Source organism: Chiloscyllium punctatum, chromosome 38 (genome assembly GCF_047496795.1).
Source record: "Chiloscyllium punctatum isolate Juve2018m chromosome 38, sChiPun1.3, whole genome shotgun sequence".
In the NCBI taxonomy this organism is placed as follows: domain Eukaryota; kingdom Metazoa; phylum Chordata; class Chondrichthyes; order Orectolobiformes; family Hemiscylliidae; genus Chiloscyllium; species Chiloscyllium punctatum.
In genome coordinates, this window is record NC_092776.1 from 16,735,969 (window position 1) to 16,760,178 (window position 24,210).

Here is a 24,210-nt window from a genome sequence, read left to right on the forward strand (position 1 = left end):
CATCTGCTCAGAAATGAGGAAAGATGTTTAGTGCCAGAAATAAAAATACCGCAAACACCGCATCCCAGTCACATTATCCTAAATGTTGTGTACTCAGCAAGGTAGTGTTACACATGACTATCTTTCCCATGTAGTATACTGAAGTGCTGTATAAAGTGAGATGTGCATAAGTGCTTTACAGCCAGCCCTGGTGATTAACGTTCCCAGAACTGTGTATTCTGCACACATTCATAACAGGCAAATCTGTGTCTCAACATTGTTTCATCCTTTTATTTTACAAACAGCATCAGGAACAATATATATACATATTACAGTTGAACAGGAAATCCTGGAGTGGTTTCCCTAAAGGGTTACCACTTTCATTGCTTTTAACTAATTCTCAGTTTCTATGTTTGTTGCATACTGGCCCTTGGCCATGATTCAGTATCACCACTAACTGCTCCATCCCCCAAGAGTTCCAAGCAAATCATTTTTCCTAGTTCTTTTTAAAAAAGGAAGCTCTTCACAATCACTGGAACAAGAGAGATCAGAAAAGCCAGACAGTGAGATATTACAATGGTAGCGAGACTAACAAATTCATTTCTACAAATGCCAGGACTGATCTTAAGTTTGTAAAACCATAGGTGAACAAGGGAAACTACAACCGCACAACTTGGATAAATTAGTAACTGTAGGATTTTGCAGTCAGTTTTAGCTCCTCTTGGATTGCTTTGTGAGGACCCTTTGAATTTTTTGGAAGTGGACAGAAAGTTCGATATTTTATAAAGCACCAGAGCAAGCTCATTTGTGTCCACACTAGCTGTTCTCATCCTCATTTCAGCTATTTGCAACAACCAAGATCCTCCAAGATTGAGTAAAACAAGACTTAAGCTTTCAGGACCAATGAATTGGCAGTATGCCTATAAAATACATACTCACAAGCTCTATATTGTGCAATTATTGGTAATCTGCCATTGCTATTTACTTGCAAGGATTTAAAAATCCCACCAATTCCTGTGAGTTTATTAAATAACTGTTGTATGGACAACTGGAAGCTGGGACTGAGGCAGAGGGCAGCAAAACAATAGCATGATTCAGGTAGGTAGTTAAAAAACATGAAAGCAGAAGACAATATAATCTCAACATTTAGCAATCCACGTCCAGATTAAAACCCAGTAATAAGACAGCATCAGTAATCAAGGTCTTTAGGAAAACAGCCCTAACCTAATACTTTGGAGGCAGCTATGAATGTATTTGCTCAAGCATAAAAAAATAAATCACGCTAATTTAAACTGTCACCATTCACACTTAAACCATACCAAGTGGTTGTTTCAGGGGATAAGCAAAAGTGGCAGTAGAGCAGAGGGTCCTGAAATAAACCTTTTGAGGTTGTGGTTTAAATCATTATGTTGATTGAACCCTTCATTGAAAAATACATAGGGTGACAGCAGAGATTCTGATCCCAATGCAAATATCTAGGGTGCAACTAACATTTGTTTCTTAAAAAAAAATTGAAATTTCAAACATCTCGGGAAACAATTCTGCTGCTCATCAGAATCCTTGATCATTTAGGAACTTCAATTCCTCGAACTTTACAAGTACCATCTGTTCAGCCAGCTTCTACTCTAGTGAAAAAAAGAACACTTGCTGCTGGGCAACTACCAGTCTGAATGGAGGAAAACTCAATTTCTGTTCTGTCTGCGTAACTAGAAGTGAAACTGTATATGGGTGGGGCAAAGAATCAAGCAGTGAAATGGGAACACAGTAAAATCTGAATGAAGGAACAGAAATTCAGACAAATTCAGGCTACACATTGCAGACTGTTTACTTCTCTTGCCAAAGTGCAAAATCAAACAATTGGTCTGCTTTAGTTCATACAACAGCCCTGACATCAGCCAAATTTAAAAATTCTCACAATGATAAGGTGCAAGGATGGCAACAATATTAATGGGCTCCAACCAACATTCCTCCTAAACTGCACATGTGCAGGACTGCACAACCACCTGTAAGGTACAGCCATTGGCCTTGTTCTAAAGAAAAAACTTTCTGGAAAGATATCATGCATTAAAGCTGGTCCTGCACAACAAGCTTTTAGTGAGAATAATGGCCTTGACCAATGGATCAATAGATACATAAGGCAGTGTTTTGAATACAGCAAATATAAAAATGGTGAGTGTTCACTATTTCACACCAGCTTATTTTTTATTTTGAGTATCAAAGAAATAGTAGGTGCTGCCAGTAAGGCCAGTATTTATTGCCCTCAAGAATATGGTGGTGACCAAGATTCACTGCAGTTGGCTTGGTTAAAGTATTCCCACAGTGATGTTAAAGAGAAATTTACAGGATTTTGACCCAATAATGACAAAGAAATTGAAAATAAGTTTCCAAATGGATGGCATGGAAGTGGAGAAGATAATGCAGGTTATTGTCCTGTGTGTTTCCTCTCCTTTCTCCTTTTAGTTGCAAAGGGGTGTGGCTTTGAAACAGCCTGAGTGAGTTGCTCCTATGCATCTTGTGGACGGTACACACTGCTGCCACTGTGCAGTGGTGAAAAGGTTAAACAGTTAAGATGGTAGCTGGGATACCAATCAAGGGGCTGCTTGTCTTAAATGTTACAATACAAAATGTAATTTATTCTCCCTGGGCAGATACAGCAAAAGGTTAGATGCTTATGCACAGCAAAACTCCCTTTACATTATCCCAATTAAAACTTTTAAATTTCTCACATCATCTTTAACCAAAATGGTCAGTTCTACACTTGACTGAATTTGGATCCAAACCCCAAGCCACTGTGCTGAAAGGAAAGCAATTAGAAAAATATAAACTGCAATTTGTGCAGTGATACCACATACAGTCAATTCTACATACCACATCACCCACCCTAAAAACATTTGTGGGATTCCCAACTCTTGTTGTTTTGCACTGAAGATCTACCAGATGTTCAAGTATTGTCCAACAGAAGCAGCTTCAAGGACCCATTTTTCAAACTCCAATTGCTGCAGAAACATGCAACTTCTCTGTACCAAGGTTAACATTAGTCAACTTTGAAAAGTGAATGCATAAAGTTCCCTGATCCTACTCCAATCAATCATTCATAAACTCCAATTCCATAGAGAGAGACCAAACACCCAGAACTACAACAAAAATATAAGAATAAAACATAAGAACCAGAGGACGGATCCAAAAAAGGCTCAGTTTAAGAGGAGTTTAAAACAATTTGCTGGTGTTGTCAGAATCTCAGGCTGTGCTAAGTCAAAGACAGAGAAATTACAGGCTCAATTTTACAATTCCCTTTCCAACAACTATTATCTTCAGTGAAACATCCAATGAAATTGTCACAGATGTGACAATGTTTAACTCAGTCTTCAAAAGTCCATCATTTCCTGCATTCAATGCAAACTTCTGACTTGCAATTAAAATTCATTTGCACATTATCAAATTACTTAAAGGAAAACTGAAAAACAAGTTTCAATATTTAGCGCTTCTCACAAATTTCCAGGTTTGAAACGAAACCCTGTCCCTTTGAATCCATTGAACATTTCACAGTCATCTTTCCATTCTGATCAGGTTACTAATCTTCAATTTTACATACTTAAAACTGTGTCACTTCTGTGGGATGGGGCAGAATTAAAGAGATTCACTTGCTTATTATTCTTCCTCCTCTTCCTCCTCTTCGTCATCATCTTCATCATGGCAGTGTGTAATTTCTTGTGGAGTTTGTGGGAAAAGGTTGGGTGGTTTTATTTCGCTAATTGATCGAGTGAGATGGTGCCGTTTGTACTCAGTCTCTTTAATATCCATGGAGCTCGTTGAGCGGTTGCGAGTTGCCATTGGAGACTCAACATCATGAATATCGACATGGCTGTGCTCCACTGTTGACTCATGAGGCATCTGAAGAACAACAGCACATCAGGGAACAAAACAAGGCAGCCAGGAGGAGATAATAGGAGAAACAGCGTACTCCAAGAGGAAAACAGAGCAGAAAGACAATGCAACAGTGAGGAATCAGTGTACAAGAGATCAGGCACAGGCAAAAACAGAAGAAATGCACAGCACAAATTTGGGGGAGGAAGGGAGAAGAGGAGAAAAGTATTTTGAATGCAGGTAATCTTTGCTGAGAATCCTGTGATTTGCAAATGGTCAGCAGCACCTGGGATTGAACCTCAGCAACAGTAACCTGAACCAGTGGCTGGAAAGCTCAACTCTAGTCTGGCAGAGGCAAAAGATGACAGGAAATTGGCTGACACAACCTGCTCATGATCACACTTGGTTTCAAAATCAAACCAAATCAAAGTGGTCATGTTACCATTCAGTTTACAATTAGGATTCTTAGTAAAAACCCAGTCTTAATCAAAATCTAGATCCTATTGTATACAATTACCTATAACTCAGCCTTAAATTAGCAATAATTAGTTGGTGCACCAAGTGGACTAGTGTCCTGGGACAGTGATGGGAAGGCTGTATCTTGGGGCAGAGGACACTTTAGGGTGGAGCAGAATTTTTTGCTCCCCTAACTGCAATGCTGGAACAGAAAGGATTCTTTACCCCAGCAAATCAAACTTTCAGTGAAGTGAAATTCCCCTGACCAAGGTCAGTCAGTTTTTGGTACATTAATTTACTACTTTAGTCATTCATTCCAAACAGCATCTCCCCAAGCTTACTATTTTTCATGCAACTCCATATTTGGCTGTGAACAAAATCAGATTTGAACCCAATCCTAAACCAGAGCTGATGGACCATTCTTAGGAATAGGAACTCTGATAGTTCACTTTCTCAGTGTAGGGGCAATGACACAATTTTCAACATTCACTGATAGCATGACTGGGATTAGCCATGGTCTCAGTAATTCAAATTTTTTTAAAAATCCACCAGGCAGTGCACCTTAAACTGAACTTATCACAGGTTTGTGCTTCTGCAGGGGAAATAACACAATATTCTGGTCAGATCGCACATACTCACCAAGACATGGGCAGCACGGAAGAGGTAACTGAAGGGATAGTAGAGAAGATTGATGAAGGATGCTGCATACAGATCGGCATAACGCATCACCTGACTGGCAAAGAGTGTTTGACGGGAACCACTACGGAAAAGGCTCCCCATCATCCCATAACACATGTCCATATCATGAGTGACTTTCTACAAATAGGAAGAACACAGCACTGGTGAAAACATAACCAGGAAAGTTTGCCTCATACTTCTCAATCTTACATTATTCATTGCTTCAAAGTCTCATTTAAATATTTCCTGGCAATAGTCAAATTTAAACAATGAATAATTAGAACCATTAAACTGTTAAGGGGAAATAAAACAAAAAAACTGCTAGAGAAACTCAGCATCTAATGGAGAGAGAATAAAAACAGTTGAGTCCGGTGATCCTTTAGCTGGGATATAGTAGTATGTGTGCTGATGGCAGGATTATTTTTCCTGTGTGCAGGAGAGAGAGGTTGAATTCAATAAATGAAGTTGGTACCCTGAGACAGAATAAAAAGGAAAGCCACGTGAAACGGTATTGCTGATAAGCCAGGAGAGAGATGGATGCTACCAGAAAGTGTGAATAGTTGAAGAAAATGGGTTGGCTGTGTTCAGAGGAATCAATACAACACAGGACTTGGAACGTGGGATAGGGCAAATAATGTAGAGAAAGATGTTCATGCTCTGAAATTTTGAAATTCAATATTAAGTTCTGTGGGCTGTGAGGTACCTAGATGGAAGATGAAGTGTTGCTCCTCCAACTTGTTGGTTGTGAGATATGTTGGCATGGAAACATGGAGCATTGAAGTGGCAACTGGAAGCTCAGAATATTTTCACAGACAGGTTAGAGGTATTGCACAAAGTGGTAACCTAGTCTGCATTCTGTTTCCCCAGTGTTGAGAAGCCCACATTGTGAGCAGAAAATGCACTTCATCCCATCTAATTACTGTAAGTAAATTGCTGCTTCATCTGGAATGTGTGTGTCGAGCCTTGAGTAGCGAGGTGGTATTGGGCAAGTGCTGCAGCTTCTGTAATTGCATGGGAAGATGCAACATGGAAGTGTGGGGATGTGTTGGAAGACTGGATCAGGCTATTCCAGAGGAAACTATTCCTTTGGAATGCTGATAAGGAAGGGGAATGAGTGTCTGGTGGCCACATCCTGCTTGAGGCATTGGAAATGGCAGTTTATGGTCCTTTGGATGGCATGGTGGCAAGGGAGGACAGGGAAACTACCATTGTTGTGCATGGGAACAGCAGGGGTGAGGACAAAATTGTGGCAAACAAGTCGGACACTGCTGAGGGCCCTGTTAACAATGGTGGAGGAACCCTTGACTGAGGAAAAAGTGGACATGTCTGAGGCCCCCTCCAAAAAGGTAATTTTGAAGCAAGCTATTCGCAGGGTGTGAATAAAATGTGGATACTCAAACAAGACACAGGAGAAACCAATTCCATCAATCAATAAATCACAGCATTCAGAATAATGGAACCTACTAACCAAGCCAAAGGATGCAGAATGTCACTCACTCCGTTGTCCTTGACCTGTAATGCACCGTGATGTAAAAGGATGTGAAGAACTCAAATATTTGCCCAAGCAAGTGACTGGTCCAGAACAAAGACTCTCAGCAAGAGTGGGGGTGAAGGGAGAGTTCTCTGCCTGGCAATATAAGGAAGACTCTTGCGCAGTAAACTCACAAAGACGAAAAAACATTAATAAAATAAGCAACAATGCTAGTACTAGCAGCAATAAGACTAGTACCTAGACTAGACAAAGACAAGAATACAAAAGAAACATCCAATTGCAAAACTGGTGCAAAGAGGAGGGTTTAAGTTTGTTGAATGTTTGAACAGAAGTTGGCTACATGGGAAACAGTACACAGGATTCAAACTGGCATCAAGAATGGAGACAGCTTCAAAATATTAATGGCACAGAGGGGAAAAAAAAGGAGACACTGAACATCAGGTACACGGGAAAAATGTAAAGCATTCCTTGTGGTACTCCATCTGGGGACAGTAATGAAATGATCCAAATACTGTTTATTTAGTTCCAATTATGGGCAGTTTCTGCTCATTAAGGCGTGTGCGCAACATAAATTCATCCAGGTGGTACCAAGCAAGGGAAACTCAGGTGATAAGAGACTTGAGATAGCTAGAGAAATATTGAGAATTAGTAGGAGGGTAGTGTGGGGTGACAGAAAGAGAATAAGTGGAGGAGTGAGAGGAAAACAAGAATAGAATGGAGATAATGAGGAAGCATAATAGTGAGTAGGGTTTAGGTGACAACAATAGGAAGGGAAAGCTTTTACAATATGAGGCAGAATAGAATAATCAGAGAGGAAGAAAGCAGTTCAGTGGCAGCATGAGATGGAAACACAGACAGATGGATATCTCAATCATTGCCCATATCACTCCCACAGGGCTCCTTATTTACAGGATGGAATATCATACAAGTCTTTGGGAATTTCTGAACCCATAGTTTAAGTCTCAAAGCCTTTGCAATGAGCCCTGTTTCACACACACCAGCAACAAAGCCAGCCAGGGCCTCACCTTGATCCTTCGCTGAATGGCACTGATGTCAGGCCTCTCATTACTGCTACTGTCTAGGTGCCTGAGGAAATGGAAGAAAGGCAGATTAACCAATTGTTAAAGAGGAAACATTAAATAATTATCAGGAAATTCTATTAGCATGAAACAAAATGAGACAGCAAATGTTTCAGAGTGATCAATATCTTGAATAAGAGAGCCAGGAGTGAGAGTTAGAATCTAATAAAAAGGATTCAGCTAATAAACAAAACCTAAATCTAATCTCAAAGTGCCTGCCATCATTCTGTGCAGTGCCACTCATTTCATATTTAAATCAAAACCATTAATAAATTTTCAGGGAACTGGTTTAATTGCTTTTCTGGCTTTTTATTCTAAAATCATCTTGATACTCACTTGTATAGTTCAGCCAGAAACACATCCAGACTCTGCAACTCTTCAAACAAAACTGGAAAAGAAAGCAATGTTACTGCACTGGCACAAAGCACACAGACCATGGGCAGGTAGAGTTTAACACAGGTCAGTAAACACTGATGACCAATGAGATGCTGGCTCTGTGCCATACAAAGTGTTGATATGGGGGAGATAGGAAAGGAGTTCAGTGCTCTAAATCCTAGCAATGGGGTCATAGAATAATAGTTAAATAGCAGAGAAACATGGAAGCTAGGGAACTGGGGGAAATAAATTGTAATGTCTTGAAAGAAAAAAAAAGTCCCTATTACAGGAAGTGCTGAAGCTCTTAAAATGCATAAAAGATAGACAAATCCCCAGGACCTATCAGGTGTATCCGATAACTTTGTGGGAAATTAGTGAAGAGATTGCCATGTCCCTTGTGAAGATATTTGCATCATTAACAGCCACAGGTGAGGAGCCTGAAGACTGCAAGATGGCTAATATGATGTCATTATTTAAAAGGTGGTAGGGAAAAGACAACTATCAACCGGTGCGCCAACTTCAGTAATGGATAAGTTGTTGGAGGGGATTTTGAGGGACAGAATTTACATGTATTTGAAAAGGCAAGGATAGATTCAGGGGAATCAACATGGCTTTGTGTGTGGAAAATTACATTTCACTAAATTTTCTGAGGACATGACCAAGAAAATAGATGAGGGCAGAGCAGTAGACATTGTTGATATGGACTTCAGCAAGGCATGCAAAAAGTTTCTACATGGTAGAATGGTTAAAAAAAATTAGATCACATGGAATTCAGAGAGAGTTAGCCAATTGTATACAAAATTGGCTTGAAGGTAGGGAGATAGAGGGAGGTGGTTGAGGGTTATTTTTCAGCTTGGAGGCCTGTGACCAGCAGTGTGCTGCAAGGATTGGTTCTCAGTCCACTGTTTTTTATCATTTATATAAATGATTTGGATGTGAATAGAGGAGGCATGGTTAATAAGTTTGCAGATGACACCAAAATTGATGATGTAGTGGACAGTGAAGAAAGTTCTCACAAAACAATGGGACTTTAATCAGAAGAGCCAATGGGTGGCAGACGGAGCTTGATTTGGATTAATATGAAATGTTGAATTTTGCTAACGCAAACCAGGACAGGAGGTTTACAGTTAATGGTAGGGTCTTGGGCAGTGTTGCCAAAACAAGGAGACCTAGGAGTGCAGGTGCATAGTTCCTTGAAAGTGCAGTTTTTGGTAGACAGGGTGGTGAAGGCAGCATTTGGTCAGAACATAGACTACAGGAGTTGGGAAGTCATGTTCTGGCTGTATAAGTCATTGGTTAAGCCACTTTAAAAATACTATTTGCAATTCCACTCTTCAAAGTATAGGAAAGATGTTGTTAAACCTGAAAGGGTTAGAAAAGATATACATGGACATTGCTGGGATTGGAGGGTTTGAGCAAAAGGGAGAAGCTGAATAGGCTGGGGCTCTTTTCCCTGGAGCAAAGGCTAACAGGTGACCTTATGAAATCCTGAGGAGAATGGACAGAGTCAGTAGCTAAGGTCTTTTTCCCAGGGTAGGGGAGTCTAAACCTGGATGGCATAGGTTTAAGCTAGAGGGAAAGACTTAAAAAGGGACTTGATGAGCAACTTTTTCCACACAGAGGGTGGTGCATATTTGGAACAAGTCTCCAAGAGGTGGAGGTGGCAGGTACAATTACAATATTTAAAAGGCATCTTGATAGCTACATGAATGGGAAGGGTTTAGAGGGATATGGGCCAAATGGGACTAGATCAGGTTCGGATATCTGATCAGCATGGATGACTTGGACCAAAGGGTCTGGTTTCCAAGCCATATATCTCTATGACATTTCTTCACACTGTGCTGAGGAGTAAGAATGGAAGCAAGAATAGATACTAAACTGAGTGAGAATTTTGTAGCATCTGGCTCCCAGGAAATAACTGAGAAGTTGTAAACAACAGATAGTCAGCACTATCCTCTTACTGCTTTTGTCAGTCCAGACATGTAGCTCTTGTGCGAGTTCTGGGATGACCAGGAATGTTCTCCAGCCCTGTCGCTTCTTCGACTTCAAAATATCACCAAAAATGTGATCACCGATGTACAAAATGTCTTTGCCTTTTGTCCCCAGCAGGTCACCCATAATATCTGAGGAACCTGAAAAACAGACAGCAAGAATCATGTGACATCTTCTCTTTCACGTCTGACCTTTAGGATCCATATGAACATTACCACAAACCAGACACAAAAGGTGGCTGGGGAGGGTGTGAGTAGACAACACGGTCCCAACACCCATGACAGCTTCAGTCCCAACATTCCCCCGACTGCACCTCTACCACCACCTTTCCCACTCTTATTAGAACACAAGTTCCCATCTTTCCCCAGGACTAACTCTGCTCCAGGTGATGATTTCTTACTCTTGTCCACACACTAATGGTTGCTAAGTTGGTTGATCTCAGCTTGGGCAAACTTTGGAGCTCAGCACCCTGGTTTGGAGACAGGAAATTAAAAAATGATTTCAGTGGTCACCAAATAGTTCCTATATTGGCAGAACACAGGTGCCAATATGACACATGCAAGTGTAAGGTCTGATGAACTCTCTCCTGACAGCAGGCATATCAAGGTGAGTTAATAGGTAGCCAATAGGCAAAAAGAGGAAACTAACTGCTGGTGTACTTACCACCCGAGTACACAATCCCATGCTGGAGGGGTCCTGTGTGTGTCCCAATCTTCAGGTGACCAGTTGCCTACACAGAAAGAAAGTGAAAATGCAGTCTTTATATCTGACGGATGCAGGGCTCAATTTTTTTTTTAAACTGTTGCCAAACAAAGAGACTTAGGAGTGCAGGTGCATGGCTCCTTGTAAGTGGAGTCTTAGGTAGACTCTGCCAAATGCTGTTTCAACTAGCATTTCAGGAAGAGTTCCAGAGACTTGTGACCCTCAACAAGAGAAACTTTCTCATCTGTTTTAAATTGGCGACCGTTTATTTTTAAACTGTAACCCCATAGTTCCAGATTATCCACACGAGGAAACATCCTTTCCACAGCCACAATGTCACAACCTTTCAGGATCATGTATATGTTTCGATTAAATTACCTACTACTCTAAACCCCTGTGGATTCAAGTCTAGCCTGACTAACCTTTCCTGTCAGACAACCCACCCATCAACAAAATAACTAAGAAGAGTAGGCAATTGAGCCCCTTGAGCCTGCTCTGCCATATGATTATGGCTGATTCACCTCTGCCTCAACCCCATTTCCTGCCCAATCTCCATCATCCTTCAACCCACTGCTAATTAAAAACCTGCCCATTTTGTTCTTAAATTCACTTAACGTTCTGAGATCCATCACACTTTGAGTAGTGAATTCCATATTCATGATCCTTTTGAAAGAATCAATTTCTCCGCATCGGTTTTAAATTTGCTACATTTTATCCTAAAACCAATGATCTCTATTTCTATGTTGCCTCATGTGAGGGAGCATCTTCACTATGTCTACAGTGTTAATCCCCTTTAGCATGTTATACACCTCAGTTAGATCTCTTCTCACTCTAAGCACCAGATAATTATGAACTTAAACTGCTCAATTTCTCAATTTTAGGTATTAACCTAAATGAACCTCATCTGAAATGCCTCCAACGCAACTACATCCTACCTCAAGTAAGGGGACTAAAATTGCATGCAATACTCCAGGTGCAGTCTCACCACTGCCTTGTATAGTTGCAGCAACACCTCCCTACTATTACATTCTAATCCTTTAACAACAAGTACCAAAATCCATCTGTTTTTCTTATAACTTGCACACTAGTTTTCTGCAATTCATGCACGAGGACATCCTCTGCCGATTCCTCTGCATTGAAGCACTCTGAAGTTTCTCTCCATTTAGATAATAAGTTGCCTTTCTATGCCAACTAAAATGGATAACCTCACATTCAAGCACATTAAATGTAATTTATCATATTTTGGCAAATTCACCTAATCTAACCATATGCATTCGTAAATTTCATATGTCTTCCTTGCAATTTACTTTCCCACCTATTTTAGCACCATCTACAAATTTGGCTATCTATCCCTGCATCCAAGTCATTAATATAGGTTGTAAGTAGTTAGGACCCAAGAACCAAATCTTGTGACACCACACTAGTTACAGCTTGCCATCCATAAAAAGACACATTTATCCCGATTTTCTGCTTTGTTGGTTAGCCAACGCTATGTCCAGGCTAACAAACTAGTCCTAAGCCTTATGTATTAACCCTTCACACAGCACAATATCAAATGCCTTCTGGAAGTCCAAGTACTGTATATGACATCTACAGCTGCCCCATTATCCAAAAATCACACACCAGGTTATAGTCCAACAGGTTTATTTGGGAGTACTAGCTTTCGGAGCACTACTCCTACATCAGGTGGTTGTGGAGTATAAGATCAGAAGACACAGAATTTATAGCAAAAGTTTACAGTGTGATGTAACTGAAATTATATATTGAAAAAGACCTGGATTGTTTGTTAAAGTCTCTCATCTTTTAGAATGCCACGTTGGTTTCAGTTTTTTCATATGTAAATTGCAAAACTTTTTTAAAAGTTACATTCTCAAATGAACTTTAACAATTGGTGTCATGTCAGCCCAGATAATGCATTGAAGGTGTGAGCTGCCCTGTGTGAGGCTGTCTGTGCTACAATGGTCAGACTGATTCTAATCTGAAAAACGATTTACAGAATCTTACATGGATTCATGCAGTTTTTGAGCAAAGTAAAATATAATTCTGCAAATACAAATTCACCCCACAAACTGGTGTATGCGTGCATGTGGGTGGGTGTCTGTTGGAGGTGGGCAGGGGGAGATTGTGTGCCTGTGTGTCTGTGTCTGTGTCTGTGTGTGTTTGAGAGTCTAAAGAGGTACAAGTCTTTATAAGAATAGAAGTCTATATAAGAATTACTATTCTTATAAAGACTTATATCCCTTTACACTTACACACATGCACACATACAAGTTTGTGGGTTGAATTTGTACTTGCAGAATTACATTTTATTTGTTCAAAAACTGCATGTTTTTGTAAGATTCTGTAAATCCCTTTAAGATTAGAATCAGTCTGAACATTGGGGCACAGACAGCCTAACACAGGGTACCTCACACCTTCAATGTATTAACAATTGGTGCTATGTTGGCCCAGATAAAGTTCACTTGAGAATGTAACTAAGAAATTTCTGAGATTTACATATGAAAGAACTGAAACCAACAGGCCCATTCTAAAAGATGAGATTTAACAAACAATCCAGGTATTTTTCAAAGTATAATTTCAGTTACATCACACTGTAAACTTCTGCTTTAAATTCTGTGTCTTATGATCTTATACCCCACAACCACCTGGTGAAGGAGCAGTGCTCTGAAAGTTAGTACTTCCAAATAGACCTGTTGGACTATAACCTGTTGTTGTGTGACTTTTACCTTTGTACACCCCAGTCCAACACCAGCATCTCCAAATCATGATTACTTTGTCGAGGGGAGGTTGTACCTGACAAATCTGTTAGAATTCTTTCAGGTGGCTAGTCAGCAAGTTAGACAAAGTAAACCAGTAGATGTGACCTATTTTGATTTCCATAAGGCCTTTGAAAGGTAATCACACAGGACATAAAGTTATAAACCCGTGGTGTTAAGAGCAAGCTACTTACATGGATAGGGTATTGGCTGACTGGCAGGTGGTGGAAATAAAAGGGTCTTGTTCAGGATGGCAGCCTGTGATTGATGGAGTTCTACAGGAGTCAGTTTTGGGACCACATCTATTCACATTACACATTAACGATCTGGACAAAGAAACTGAGGGCATTGTTGCTAAATTTGATGAAACAAAGGTATGTGGAGGGACAAGTAGCGTAGAGTAAGTGGCAAGGACTTGGGCAGGCTAGGAGAGTAGGCAAATTTGTGATGTATGGAAATAAATGGGGGAAAGTGTATGGTAATACACTTTGGTGGGAAAAAATAGAGGCATAGACTGTTTTCTAAATGAGGAAAAGCTCGAAATCTGAAGCAAAAATGGACTTGGGAAACTTAGTTCAGGCTTCTCTTAATATTAATATGCAGGTTTACTTGGTGATTAGGGAGACACATGCGATGTTAGCCTTTAATTATGAGCGTACTCTAACACAAAAGCAGGGTTGTCCTGCTGAGGCTGGGTAAGATTTTGGTCAATATTGTGAGCAAATTTTGTTCCCATATCTAAGGGCAAATGTGCTGGCTTTGGATGGGGTCCGGAAAACGTTCACAAGAATGAAGAGCTTGTCACATGATGATGAGGAGCAGTTGAGCGCTCTGGGTCTGTATGGAAATGGAGTTTAGAAGTATAGGGTGGAGTGGGGGGGGGGGGGGGGGGGGTTGGAATTCTCATTGAAACTTACAGAAGACTGAGAGGCCTGGAAAAAGAGTGGACAACCCTTTTAAACACAGAGAATGAAGAGGAATTTCTTCATTTGAAGGAGGGTGGATCTGTGGAACGCATTGCCGCAGAAAGCCGTGGAAGCCAAGTCATTGACTGTATTTAAGACTGAGATAGATACATTCTTGATTAATAGGGGGATCAAGAGGTATAGGGAGAAGTCTCCTGGAAATCAAAGCACAACAGATACACCGATTCCCCTTTATCCACTCCGTATACTACACCAAAAAGCTTCAATAAGTTGGTTAAACATGATTTACTTTTCCAAGATTCTCTCTCTTAATATATTCCAGATCTAAGCTAACAATTGACATACTGCCCACTACAACAGCATCCAAGTACCTTAGGCAGCCTTAAACTAGAAATTTCATATTTATTTGCAGGGAATTCATTACCTCAGGTGATTTAAAGTTTTCCTGGTTCCAAATGAGTATTTCCTCATGTTGCACCATTGGTCTCCTCTATAGATTCTCACTCCCTCCACTCCTCTGGCAGCCTTATCCTCCTTCATCCCTTTGGCAACCCTTCCCTCAATACTCTTTCTTGCAGACCCTTCCTTCCTCCCTTTCTCCCTTCTTGCAGCCCCCTCCTCTACCCACTATCCTTCTTTGTAAAAATGTAAGTATCTTCTTGCAAGTAACCCAACTGATGGAAGACTGGCAGAGGCAGAGGCAGACTCACATCCAGTCTCCATTCTGGAGAGTTCAGTCAGTTCCATCATATCATTGCATACACCACTGCTGTACAAACTAAATGTTCTAGAGTTGGGAGCTGAAAAGATTTACACACAATGCAATTTCAAAAGTATGCAGATGACACAAAACATGAAAATACTGTCATCTGGGAGGACAGGAATAGACTTCTTAGAAAGGTAGATGGGTTGGTGAAACGGGCAGGCATCTGGCAAATGAAATTTAATAGAGGCATGTAATACATTTTGGAAGGTAGAAGATGCAAGATCAACAAAGTAGTGCAATGTTAAAGAGGGTCAAGAAGAAACACAGGGACCTGAGATATAAGTAGACAAATTTAGAACCACAGCAAAGTGGTTGATGTTTGATTCCACTCTGAAATGACTCATCAAGCCACCCAATTGTGTCGAACTGCTACAAAGAATTAAAATGAAATAGGAAATTCTGAAGGGATTTAACAGGTTCAACAGAGCTGAGGAGAATTGAACATGTGAGCATAATTTTTAATTCTTATCCTTCCAAACTCCCAAAGAATATTCTCCCAGTTTACTATGTTACTCATTACAGGGATCAATCTAGCAAAACATCACGACAGTGATGATAGTATCCAGGGGATAGTCTGATTTTGAAAGTATGGGTGGTTTCTCGACTAGTCTTTGGGGCAGCTCTTGATTGGGACTTTGAGTTAATACAGCTGTGCGTGCTGTTGTTTCTGATGCATAGCTTGATGCCAGGTAATTTTTCAAGTTTCATTCCTTTGATTAGACTTTGTAGCAGTTCGACACAATTGGGTGGCTTGATGAGTCATTTCAGAGTGGAATCAAACATCAACCACTTTGCTGTGGTTCTAAATTTGTCTACTTATATCTCAGGTCCCTGTGTTTCTTCTTGACCCTCTTTAACATTGCACTACTTTGTTGATCTTGCATCTTCTACCTTCCAAAATGTATTACATGCCTCTATTAAATTTCATTTGCCAGATGCCTGCCCGTTTCACCAACCCATCTACCTTTCTATGAAGTCTATTCCTGTCCTCCCAGATGACAGTATTTTCATGTTTTGTGTCATCTGCATACTTTTGGAATTGCATTGTGTGTAAATCTTTTCAGCTCCCAACTCTAGAACATTTAGTTTGTACAGCAGTGGTGTATGCAATGATATGATGGAACTGACTGAACTCTCCAGAATGGAGACTGGATGTGAGTCTGCCTCTGCCAGTCTTCCATCAGTTGGGTTACTTGCAAGAAGATACTTACATTTTTACAAAGAAGGATAGTGGGTAGAGGAGGGGGCTGCAAGAAGGGAGAAAGGGAGGAAGGAAGGGTCTGCAAGAAAGAGTATTGAGGGAAGGGTTGCCAAAGGGATGAAGGAGGATAAGGCTGCCAGAGGAGTGGAGGGAGTGAGAATCTATAGAGGAGACCAATGGTGCAACATGAGGAAATACTCATTTGGAACCAGGAAAACTTTAAATCACCTGAGGTAATGAATTCCCTGCAAATAAATATGAAATTTCTAGTTTAAGGCCGCCTAAGGTACTTGGATGCTGTTGTAGTGGGCAGTATGTCAATTGTTAGCTTAGATCTGGAATATATTAAGAGAGAGAATCTTGGAAAAGTAAATCATGTTTAACCAACTTATTGAAGCTTTTTGGTGTAGTATACGGAGTGGATAAAGGGGAATCGGTGTATCTGTTGTGCTTTGATTTCCAGGAGACTTCTCCCTATACCTCTTGATCCCCCTATTAATCAAGAATGTATCTATCTCAGTCTTAAATACAGTCAATGACTTGGCTTCCACGGCTTTCTGCGGCAATGCGTTCCACAGATCCACCCTCCTTCAAATGAAGAAATTCCTCTTCATTCTCTGTGTTTAAAAGGGTTGTCCACTCTTTTTCCAGGCCTCTCAGTCTTCTGTAAGTTTCAATGAGAATTCCACCCCCCCCCACACCACCCTATACTTCTAAACTCCATTTCCATACCGACCCAGAGCGCTTCTTCAGTGTTGGGAATCTTTTGGAACACAATACCTGGTTTTGCAGTCTCTATTGCTAGGATCAAAAGATTTTTGGTCTCATGGAACTGAAGGATATTAGTAGGCATGAAAGTTAACTTGAACTCAAAGTCAGCCATGATCATATTTAATAGTAGAGTAGGTTCAAAGGGCTGTATTAATCCACTGCTGACTTTTTAAGTTTCTCCTAATAATTCTTTTAAATATCTAGCACAGACCCAAAGAGTTCCCTCTCTTTGGAGCAAACTGCCTCAGAAGATGGTATAAGCAGGGTTATTCAATATTTTTAAGGCAGAGATGGATAGAGTCTTGTCAGCTAGTGGATGGCAATTTGAAATGTGAAACTCAAAACATATCAACCATGATCTCACTGAATAGCACAGCAAGCTCATGGGGTCAAATGTCCTACTGCTGATCTTAAGTCAAAGGTTTGTACAACTTATTGTGTAAGAAAATAATCTACTCATCTTCCCTCATTTTTTTTTAAATCAACCAACTTAAAATTACCTCTGGTCACTGAGTCTTCTGTCAGTGGAAACAGTTTCTACTTCTGCACTCCTCATTTAAACCAACTTTAACTTTTTTTTTGGACTAAGGACAATAATTCCAGTCTTAAGTCTCTCCGCATAACTGAAGTCACACCATTCCAGTTATTCCCATGTACACCCTCTTCAAATCTCAAAAGTGTACAGCCCAAAATTTAACATAACACTTCAGCTGGGCAATAATCGTTATGTTTGTAAATATAGGAATACGAAGAGACCATTCAGTCTGCCACCATTCACAGAGATCACAGCTCACCTGTGACCTAACTCCACATATCCACCTTTACTCCATATCCCTAATACTGATGCCCAACAATAATCAACTGTTGTTTTCAGAAGAGAGTTCCAAATTTCTACCAACTTTTGTATGTAGAGCTATTTCTTAATTAATTCCACTTCTGTGGGGTCTGGCTTGACTTTAAGACCATCTCCCCTCATGCTGGACCAATGGATATGGTGGCTGCATTAAAAACTCTAATTTCTTAAATGTCGACCCAATCACCCCTTTATCTTTTAAATTTGAAGGAACATAACCTAGAAACTTCAACCTCATTTCACAATTTATGCCTTGGAATCCAGGTATCATTTTGTTAAACCTGCTCCCAACAAGAATAAGCCAATACATACTTCCAGACGAGAAGTGCTTAGAACCAAGCTCAGTAACCCCAGGTGTGACCTAACCAGGGCTTTGTAAAGCTGAACTATTACTTCTACCTTACATATGTAAAGACCATACATTGTATTTTCTGTATTTTTGATTGTGAACAATTTTTTTTTAAAAACATACTATCTCAAAACTCAAATACGAAGGAAAATATTGTACTCTTAAAGACAAGTTACGAAAACTCGTCATGTGTGGTGTTTACACCACAAACAACTACTTTGTTCAAGTAGTTTGAGAGTTGGGTCAGAGAAGAGAGATGTTAGTAGATGACAACACTAGAGAGTGTGTGCAGAGAGAGATTTGGCAGGCAACAGGGAGCTGATTGGTTTCTGTAATTGACCAGCCATGGATACTAAAGGTTAGCTGCATGACAACAACTCTGATTGGTTCCCATATGACTGACAGCCATAGGTGTGAATGATAAAGAGAAGACCTCAGAATGCTGGAGGGACAATTTGTATGTGTGCGTCTCTCTGAACAGAAAAATTGCCCAAAATGAAAAGACAGCTCGTTTTCTCCAACCAAATACTGAAGTTATTACCTTCAACCAGTAACTAGAAGACTTTGTAATAAATACACCAATTGTCCTGTCTCTCAAGAAGTGAAAAAGGACTTGAAGAAGGGAGACTGAAGAATAGTATGTACTGGCAAGCCAAAAGGAACACATTTCAACAAACCCTTGTGACTGATGCCATTAAGTTGAATTATCCAGTTTTTTCCCCCACCTCTACCCACAAAACTAGTTTTACTGTTTGTGTCTGTCAGTAATGTAAGGGTTTTGGGGGGGGGGGGGCAGGGTGTACAATTATAACTTGTTGAGCCATATGTTCATAGCTACTTGTGATTAGAATTGACTTCTTTGTAATGAATAGAATTTCAAGTACAGGAACCCAGTCAGTCTTTTCTGTTACTTGATTCCATGAGGCAGGTAAATCAGGGACTTTGCATGCTTTAATTAAATCATTACTGTTTGTAGTGACTCCGGGAGCAGTGGAGCTTGACAGTCAACAATTTTCCAAATAGGTTGTCACAATTCTTGTGTTCTTATCCTTTAGGTATCAAAGCTGCCATTCAATTATCTTTTACGATTAATTTCCACACATTTCATGCCATTTTACTGGCCTCTCTACCCCAGGTTTCTTTGACACTACACTAGCTTTTCACTATTTAGAAAGTCCCAACTCAGTCCTTTTGGAGCTCAAAAAGGCAATGATCTCTCACATTAGCCTATTGGAATCCTTTAGTTATAGATGTGTTATTTGTTCATCTATTAATATTTCTTTGCAATTTCATGCTTCCACTTACAAGGTTTAGTATTCCCATTATCATCAATTTTTAATACATGTTTTTCTATCCCATCACTTAAGCCATTAAGAAAGACTGAACATTTGAGGATCCAGCACAATCATTACAGGATATCAGTAGTCATGTTAGCTAATTTTAGTACCTGCCCATGATCCTCATACTGTTTCATGCCACCCTGCCAATTTCCAAACCAGGCCAATGATTTGCCTTCAAAAAGATTAGTGTAAATTCCTTACTCTTTGTACACTGTCTCTTTTTATAAAGCCAAACTTACATGTGTGACACTGAAACTAAAAAAAAGGAAACAAAAATCCCAAAATTTAGCATCTATTCCAGAGCCCAATACCACTGTAAAGCTCCCAACCCAACTTAGGGACTCCTATGCCATCACAGCATTGTGTAGACTCACTCCTCACACTCCACACTCTTAATAACAAAATAAAGAGTTAAACTTTAATATTAAGCTCTACTCCAACTCACCGTGTCCACTTGTCGCAGAACCGTTCCCTCACTAAAAAACAGTGGTTTCCGAGCATCCACTACAACTAAGTCAAAGTATGACTGCCATGGACGGTGAGCAGTGCCAGGCTATAGCAAAATAAAATAAGAAAAAAAAAGTGTTCTGAACATCATTGCAGACCTTTAAAGTAACAAACAAAAACCTGGACCACATGTAAAAACACAAACAAAATATCTTCAGCGAAATAGAAATTTCGTCAGGACAAATAGCTTGAGAGACTGACATCAGCATACAAGGTGAGAAAAGAGATTAATAAACAGAAAACCATAACAGAGACAGACACAGACAGAGAAAGAACCTCCACATGCATGGGATTGAGAGAAAGGAGAGATAGAAAAGAAAAGGGACTCCTGCTAGGCATTCAATATTTTTTCACAAATGGATTTTAGAATTTATACTGTTAGAATAATAACGATCATTTGTAAAAAGGTTAGAAATAAATTCTATTTTATTGTCCCTTTTGTATTTTTTTGAAAATAAAAGGACCTCTTCTACATTTTCGTATTTTTAGAAAATAAGGAGGGGATCAATAAAGGATATTAATTTGTTAAATTTTACTATTTGACCCCATTTGCTCTCTGCTTCAAACTTACTTTGTTTCTAATTTCCTTATTATTCTCAGGGTTCTGTATCATAGAATTCTCTCTCTCTGACGTGGTTTGTGTCTCTTTTGTACTAACATACGGATTATGAGCGTGTCCCTGACACATTTTACAAATTTCACATCCCTCTCTACTTTCATTCAGTTACAATGCCGTTTAAAAAAGGAGTAAATCAGATACTCCTAAACCAAGTTATTATTCCTTTTCAGCTATCTTCTGTTGACAGACTCCCATCTCACTTCGGAAATTCCATAAACACCACCTACCTCAGGACCATGTGCGAAGTCAAACATGTACGTCATGATTTTCTGGAAAATAAAGAGAGTCACTGGAATCATCAGCAATTTTCCAAGAACGCTAAACATCAACACATCATAAAAGGGGAGTATTTACACACTCAGCAGCTGGTCTGAACTCAGTCGGCGAGTTTGAATGGTCACATTGTGTTCCCAGCTGTTACTGAACATATATAGTACTGATAAATGACAAAAGGAAAGAGAAGAGAGAAACAGGCTCCATTTATTTTAAATATTAGTAGATAATGTCCCAAATTTCTGCCTGCATGCAGGTAGATATTAAATTGGTGCTGTTAAAAGAGTAAGCATCATTTTGTTAAAAAAGTTAAACACAAATTACCTCAGCTTCCTATTGGAGACTGAAAAGTCTACAGCATCTCAGTATGGTGTATAAATGATGTAATAGACTACAATTTTTTCCTTTTTGGGACTATAAGCTGAAATGGAAGTTAGACTGCTATAGAACTGATGAAAGCTTTGCAACTTGGAAATCAAGTGCTGCGTGTTTTTAACTGTGACAATGTCATTTTTGAAGCCAGTGAGGGAGAGATTTTAAGGCTGAGTGGCACTATTGTAGTTACCCATGGCTGAATATGACAAATGGCGATTAAGGGTTTTCTTTTTAATTGGCACAAACCATTGAAATTTTAGCTGATGCAGTATTTCATATAGCTCAAATCATGATCTTCACAGACAGACAACAAAATGTCTGAGTCTTAGTAAGATAGGACTAGATTAAAAACAGCTCAGATGAAAGCCATCTGATTTGAGATTTTAGAGTTTTACATGAAATAGAAAGGAAAAGCATGACCCACCTGAGATGAGGTTTTATTTTTAAAGTAATTACATATTAGAGTAGACACATATTCGTACAAAAATAGAAGTTTAAATTTATTAGAAATTGGGAATTAAATTTCTGTAGGCAGTTAACCTTGTATGCAGAGACCCCCTTGAAGAAACTTTTTTCTCCGAGATTAGAACAAAAAAGTATAAAATAACCCTGTAAGAGTACAGAGAGATAAATAATATAGCCGGGGGCAGAAACAATTTTGAAACAGGGTCACTATGACCTCAAGAGAATAAACAACCGTTGCTTCGCAAGTCGAATAAGAGGGAATCTGCTCCTGAAAGTGTTAGCTTTGTCACAGAATCATAGTATTGGGCTTAATTATGTATGATGTTTATTAGTAACTTCATATAAGAGCTGACATTACAAATATAACAATTGATAGAAATTAACATCCTTTTTACTCTTCTGTACGAAGATCAGCAAGGAATATGAATTACGTGACCAAATTCGAAAAGTCGTGAGTAATAAACAAGTATACGATGCAGCCTGCAAATGTCTGGGAAGGGACATAACAACCAACATTGGAATATGATCAATAATCATAAGAGCGCAGGTTCAGGCGATGCGGTGGTCTGGCAAACTCGCAAGATGATGGAAGGACCCAAGATGGACCATGAGGTTATCCACATTGATCGTGTATTCACATGATTGGACGTGTAAATTAGAAAGGATATGACAAGCACTGATGTCAATGTTGCATTCAACCATTATAATGGTGTGTGTATAAGTACCCTATACTTTATTCGGAGAGGTAGAATGTCACACCCCTTCAATCTGAGCTGCAATTGAGGGGGCAACTGGGCCTCCATGTGAAAGCCAGACTTGGAGCAGTCTCTGGCCTCTCCACACGTGGTAAAGGAGCACCGAAGAAAGATCGATTTGTGCTACAGAACACTGAACTCAGACTCCTCTTTAAAATCCCTCTCCAACAGGCATCAAGAGTTTGCATCAAGGAAATTCTGCCTGATGACAGCCCTCAGATTGTAACAAAATACAGCTCAACCAAAGCTGTAGGGGCATATGCAGCAGAAACATCCAAAGACCACAAAACGAAAGTATCCATCTCTCCCTTCATATGGGGCAATAAAAAAAATAGGAAAACAGAAACCTTGAATAAATAATTCTTACATGGAGAGAGTCAGGTCTATTGGAACAACTAGAAAAGAAGAATGACCAGTGCATCAAAACAAAAGAAAAACATCAAGAGGAACCTTGAGACAACTTAATACACCCTTGTGATTTGGACATTTGGTCTCCAGAATTTTGTTCACCCTGTCTCTGTATTTTTCCCACCCATAATGTGTATCAAACTGTCAGTCTGTCGGTCTTAATAGTTGTCTATAGAGACGGAGGGAAACAGGTGATCAACATGGTGTTAAAAGGCTTTGGTTTGCATTTCTGCTCAGTCCCTCAGATTCTAGAATTCATGAAGCAAATTTACCAGCATTAACTGTAAAACAAATTATGCTTCAAAGATGAATGATGGATTCATGCAGGAGCCAGCCTACACCTTGACTGGAAAAGAATGTGCTGGGTATACACAGAAAAAGGTGGTTTTCATTTTGAAAAACCTTTCAAGAATATATACAGATCTAAAAGGGGTCAATAATCCTGTCTGGACCGTCTAATTCGGAAGGATGCCTATGAATCATCCATGCTCAAGTACTGCTTCACTTGGACACTTAGCTCCACTTGCTGATCTGCAAGTGAGCAGCTTTTAAATGGCAGCCCTTCCTTACTCATGACAGGGGTACCAGTCGTGAAAAGGCCTGTTTGAAATCATGGCTGAAATGTGTTGCTGGAAAAGCGCAGCAGGTCAGGCAGCATCCAAGGAGCAGGAGAATCAACGTTTCGGGCATGAGCCCTTCAGGAACAGGCTTGGGCATGTTTGAAATCATGCAAGCTAGCACAAAAGTATACCACAGACACTGTTTGGTAAAGGTCACCTCCAAACCTGCTATGTTGCTGATAATAGTTACTCACATTGGTGTAAGTGTAATCACTGTTTGTGACCAAAAATACTTTGCCAACTTCATTCATTCGGCTCAGCAGCAGTGCAAGTTTAGGCTGAAAGATAAACAAAAAAGTGTGTCAAACTACTTGATTTGTCAGACAGAAATGCCATCATCTAGTCCTTTCACATCACTTGGTTTCAGCAATAACTGATCCCAGCACCAGATCCCCTTCCCAGGCCTCAACCTGCTTCCCTTTAGCAACCTCCAAACCTCACCCAGTCCAAGGCCAGCCCACAAATGATGCACCTCTAAAGATGGATACAGAATCAGATATACACATATTAACTTACCTCTTTAACAACATAGGTTGCCAAGTTTTCCAAAGTCTTTTCTTTCAAAGATCCCTAAATAAAAATGGAGAGTCAGACCACGCGTATAGCAGT

The 24,210-nt window shown here is 39.8% G+C and overlaps 1 protein-coding gene across 3 annotated transcripts in view; it reads right to left on the bottom strand.

Annotated features, from left to right (window-relative positions):
• Window positions 1-244: 244 nt before the first annotated feature.
• The window catches only part of nt5c2a (5'-nucleotidase, cytosolic IIa), a 78,168-nt gene continuing 54,202 nt past the window's right edge, over window positions 245-24,210 (bottom strand). For all 3 annotated transcript variants that reach the window (XM_072557288.1, XM_072557291.1, XM_072557290.1), the window contains exons 10-19: window positions 24,118-24,171; window positions 23,796-23,879; window positions 20,933-20,974; window positions 20,025-20,132; window positions 10,579-10,645; window positions 9,885-10,055; window positions 7,885-7,936; window positions 7,495-7,555; window positions 4,939-5,115; window positions 245-3,870 (exon numbers count right to left, since the gene is read on the bottom strand). In XM_072557288.1, the coding sequence (XP_072413389.1) occupies window positions 3,628-3,870; window positions 4,939-5,115; window positions 7,495-7,555; window positions 7,885-7,936; window positions 9,885-10,055; window positions 10,579-10,645; window positions 20,025-20,132; window positions 20,933-20,974; window positions 23,796-23,879; window positions 24,118-24,171 (1,059 nt within the window). In that variant the 3' untranslated portion in view covers window positions 245-3,627. The remainder of the gene's footprint in view (window positions 3,871-4,938; window positions 5,116-7,494; window positions 7,556-7,884; window positions 7,937-9,884; window positions 10,056-10,578; window positions 10,646-20,024; window positions 20,133-20,932; window positions 20,975-23,795; window positions 23,880-24,117; window positions 24,172-24,210) is intronic.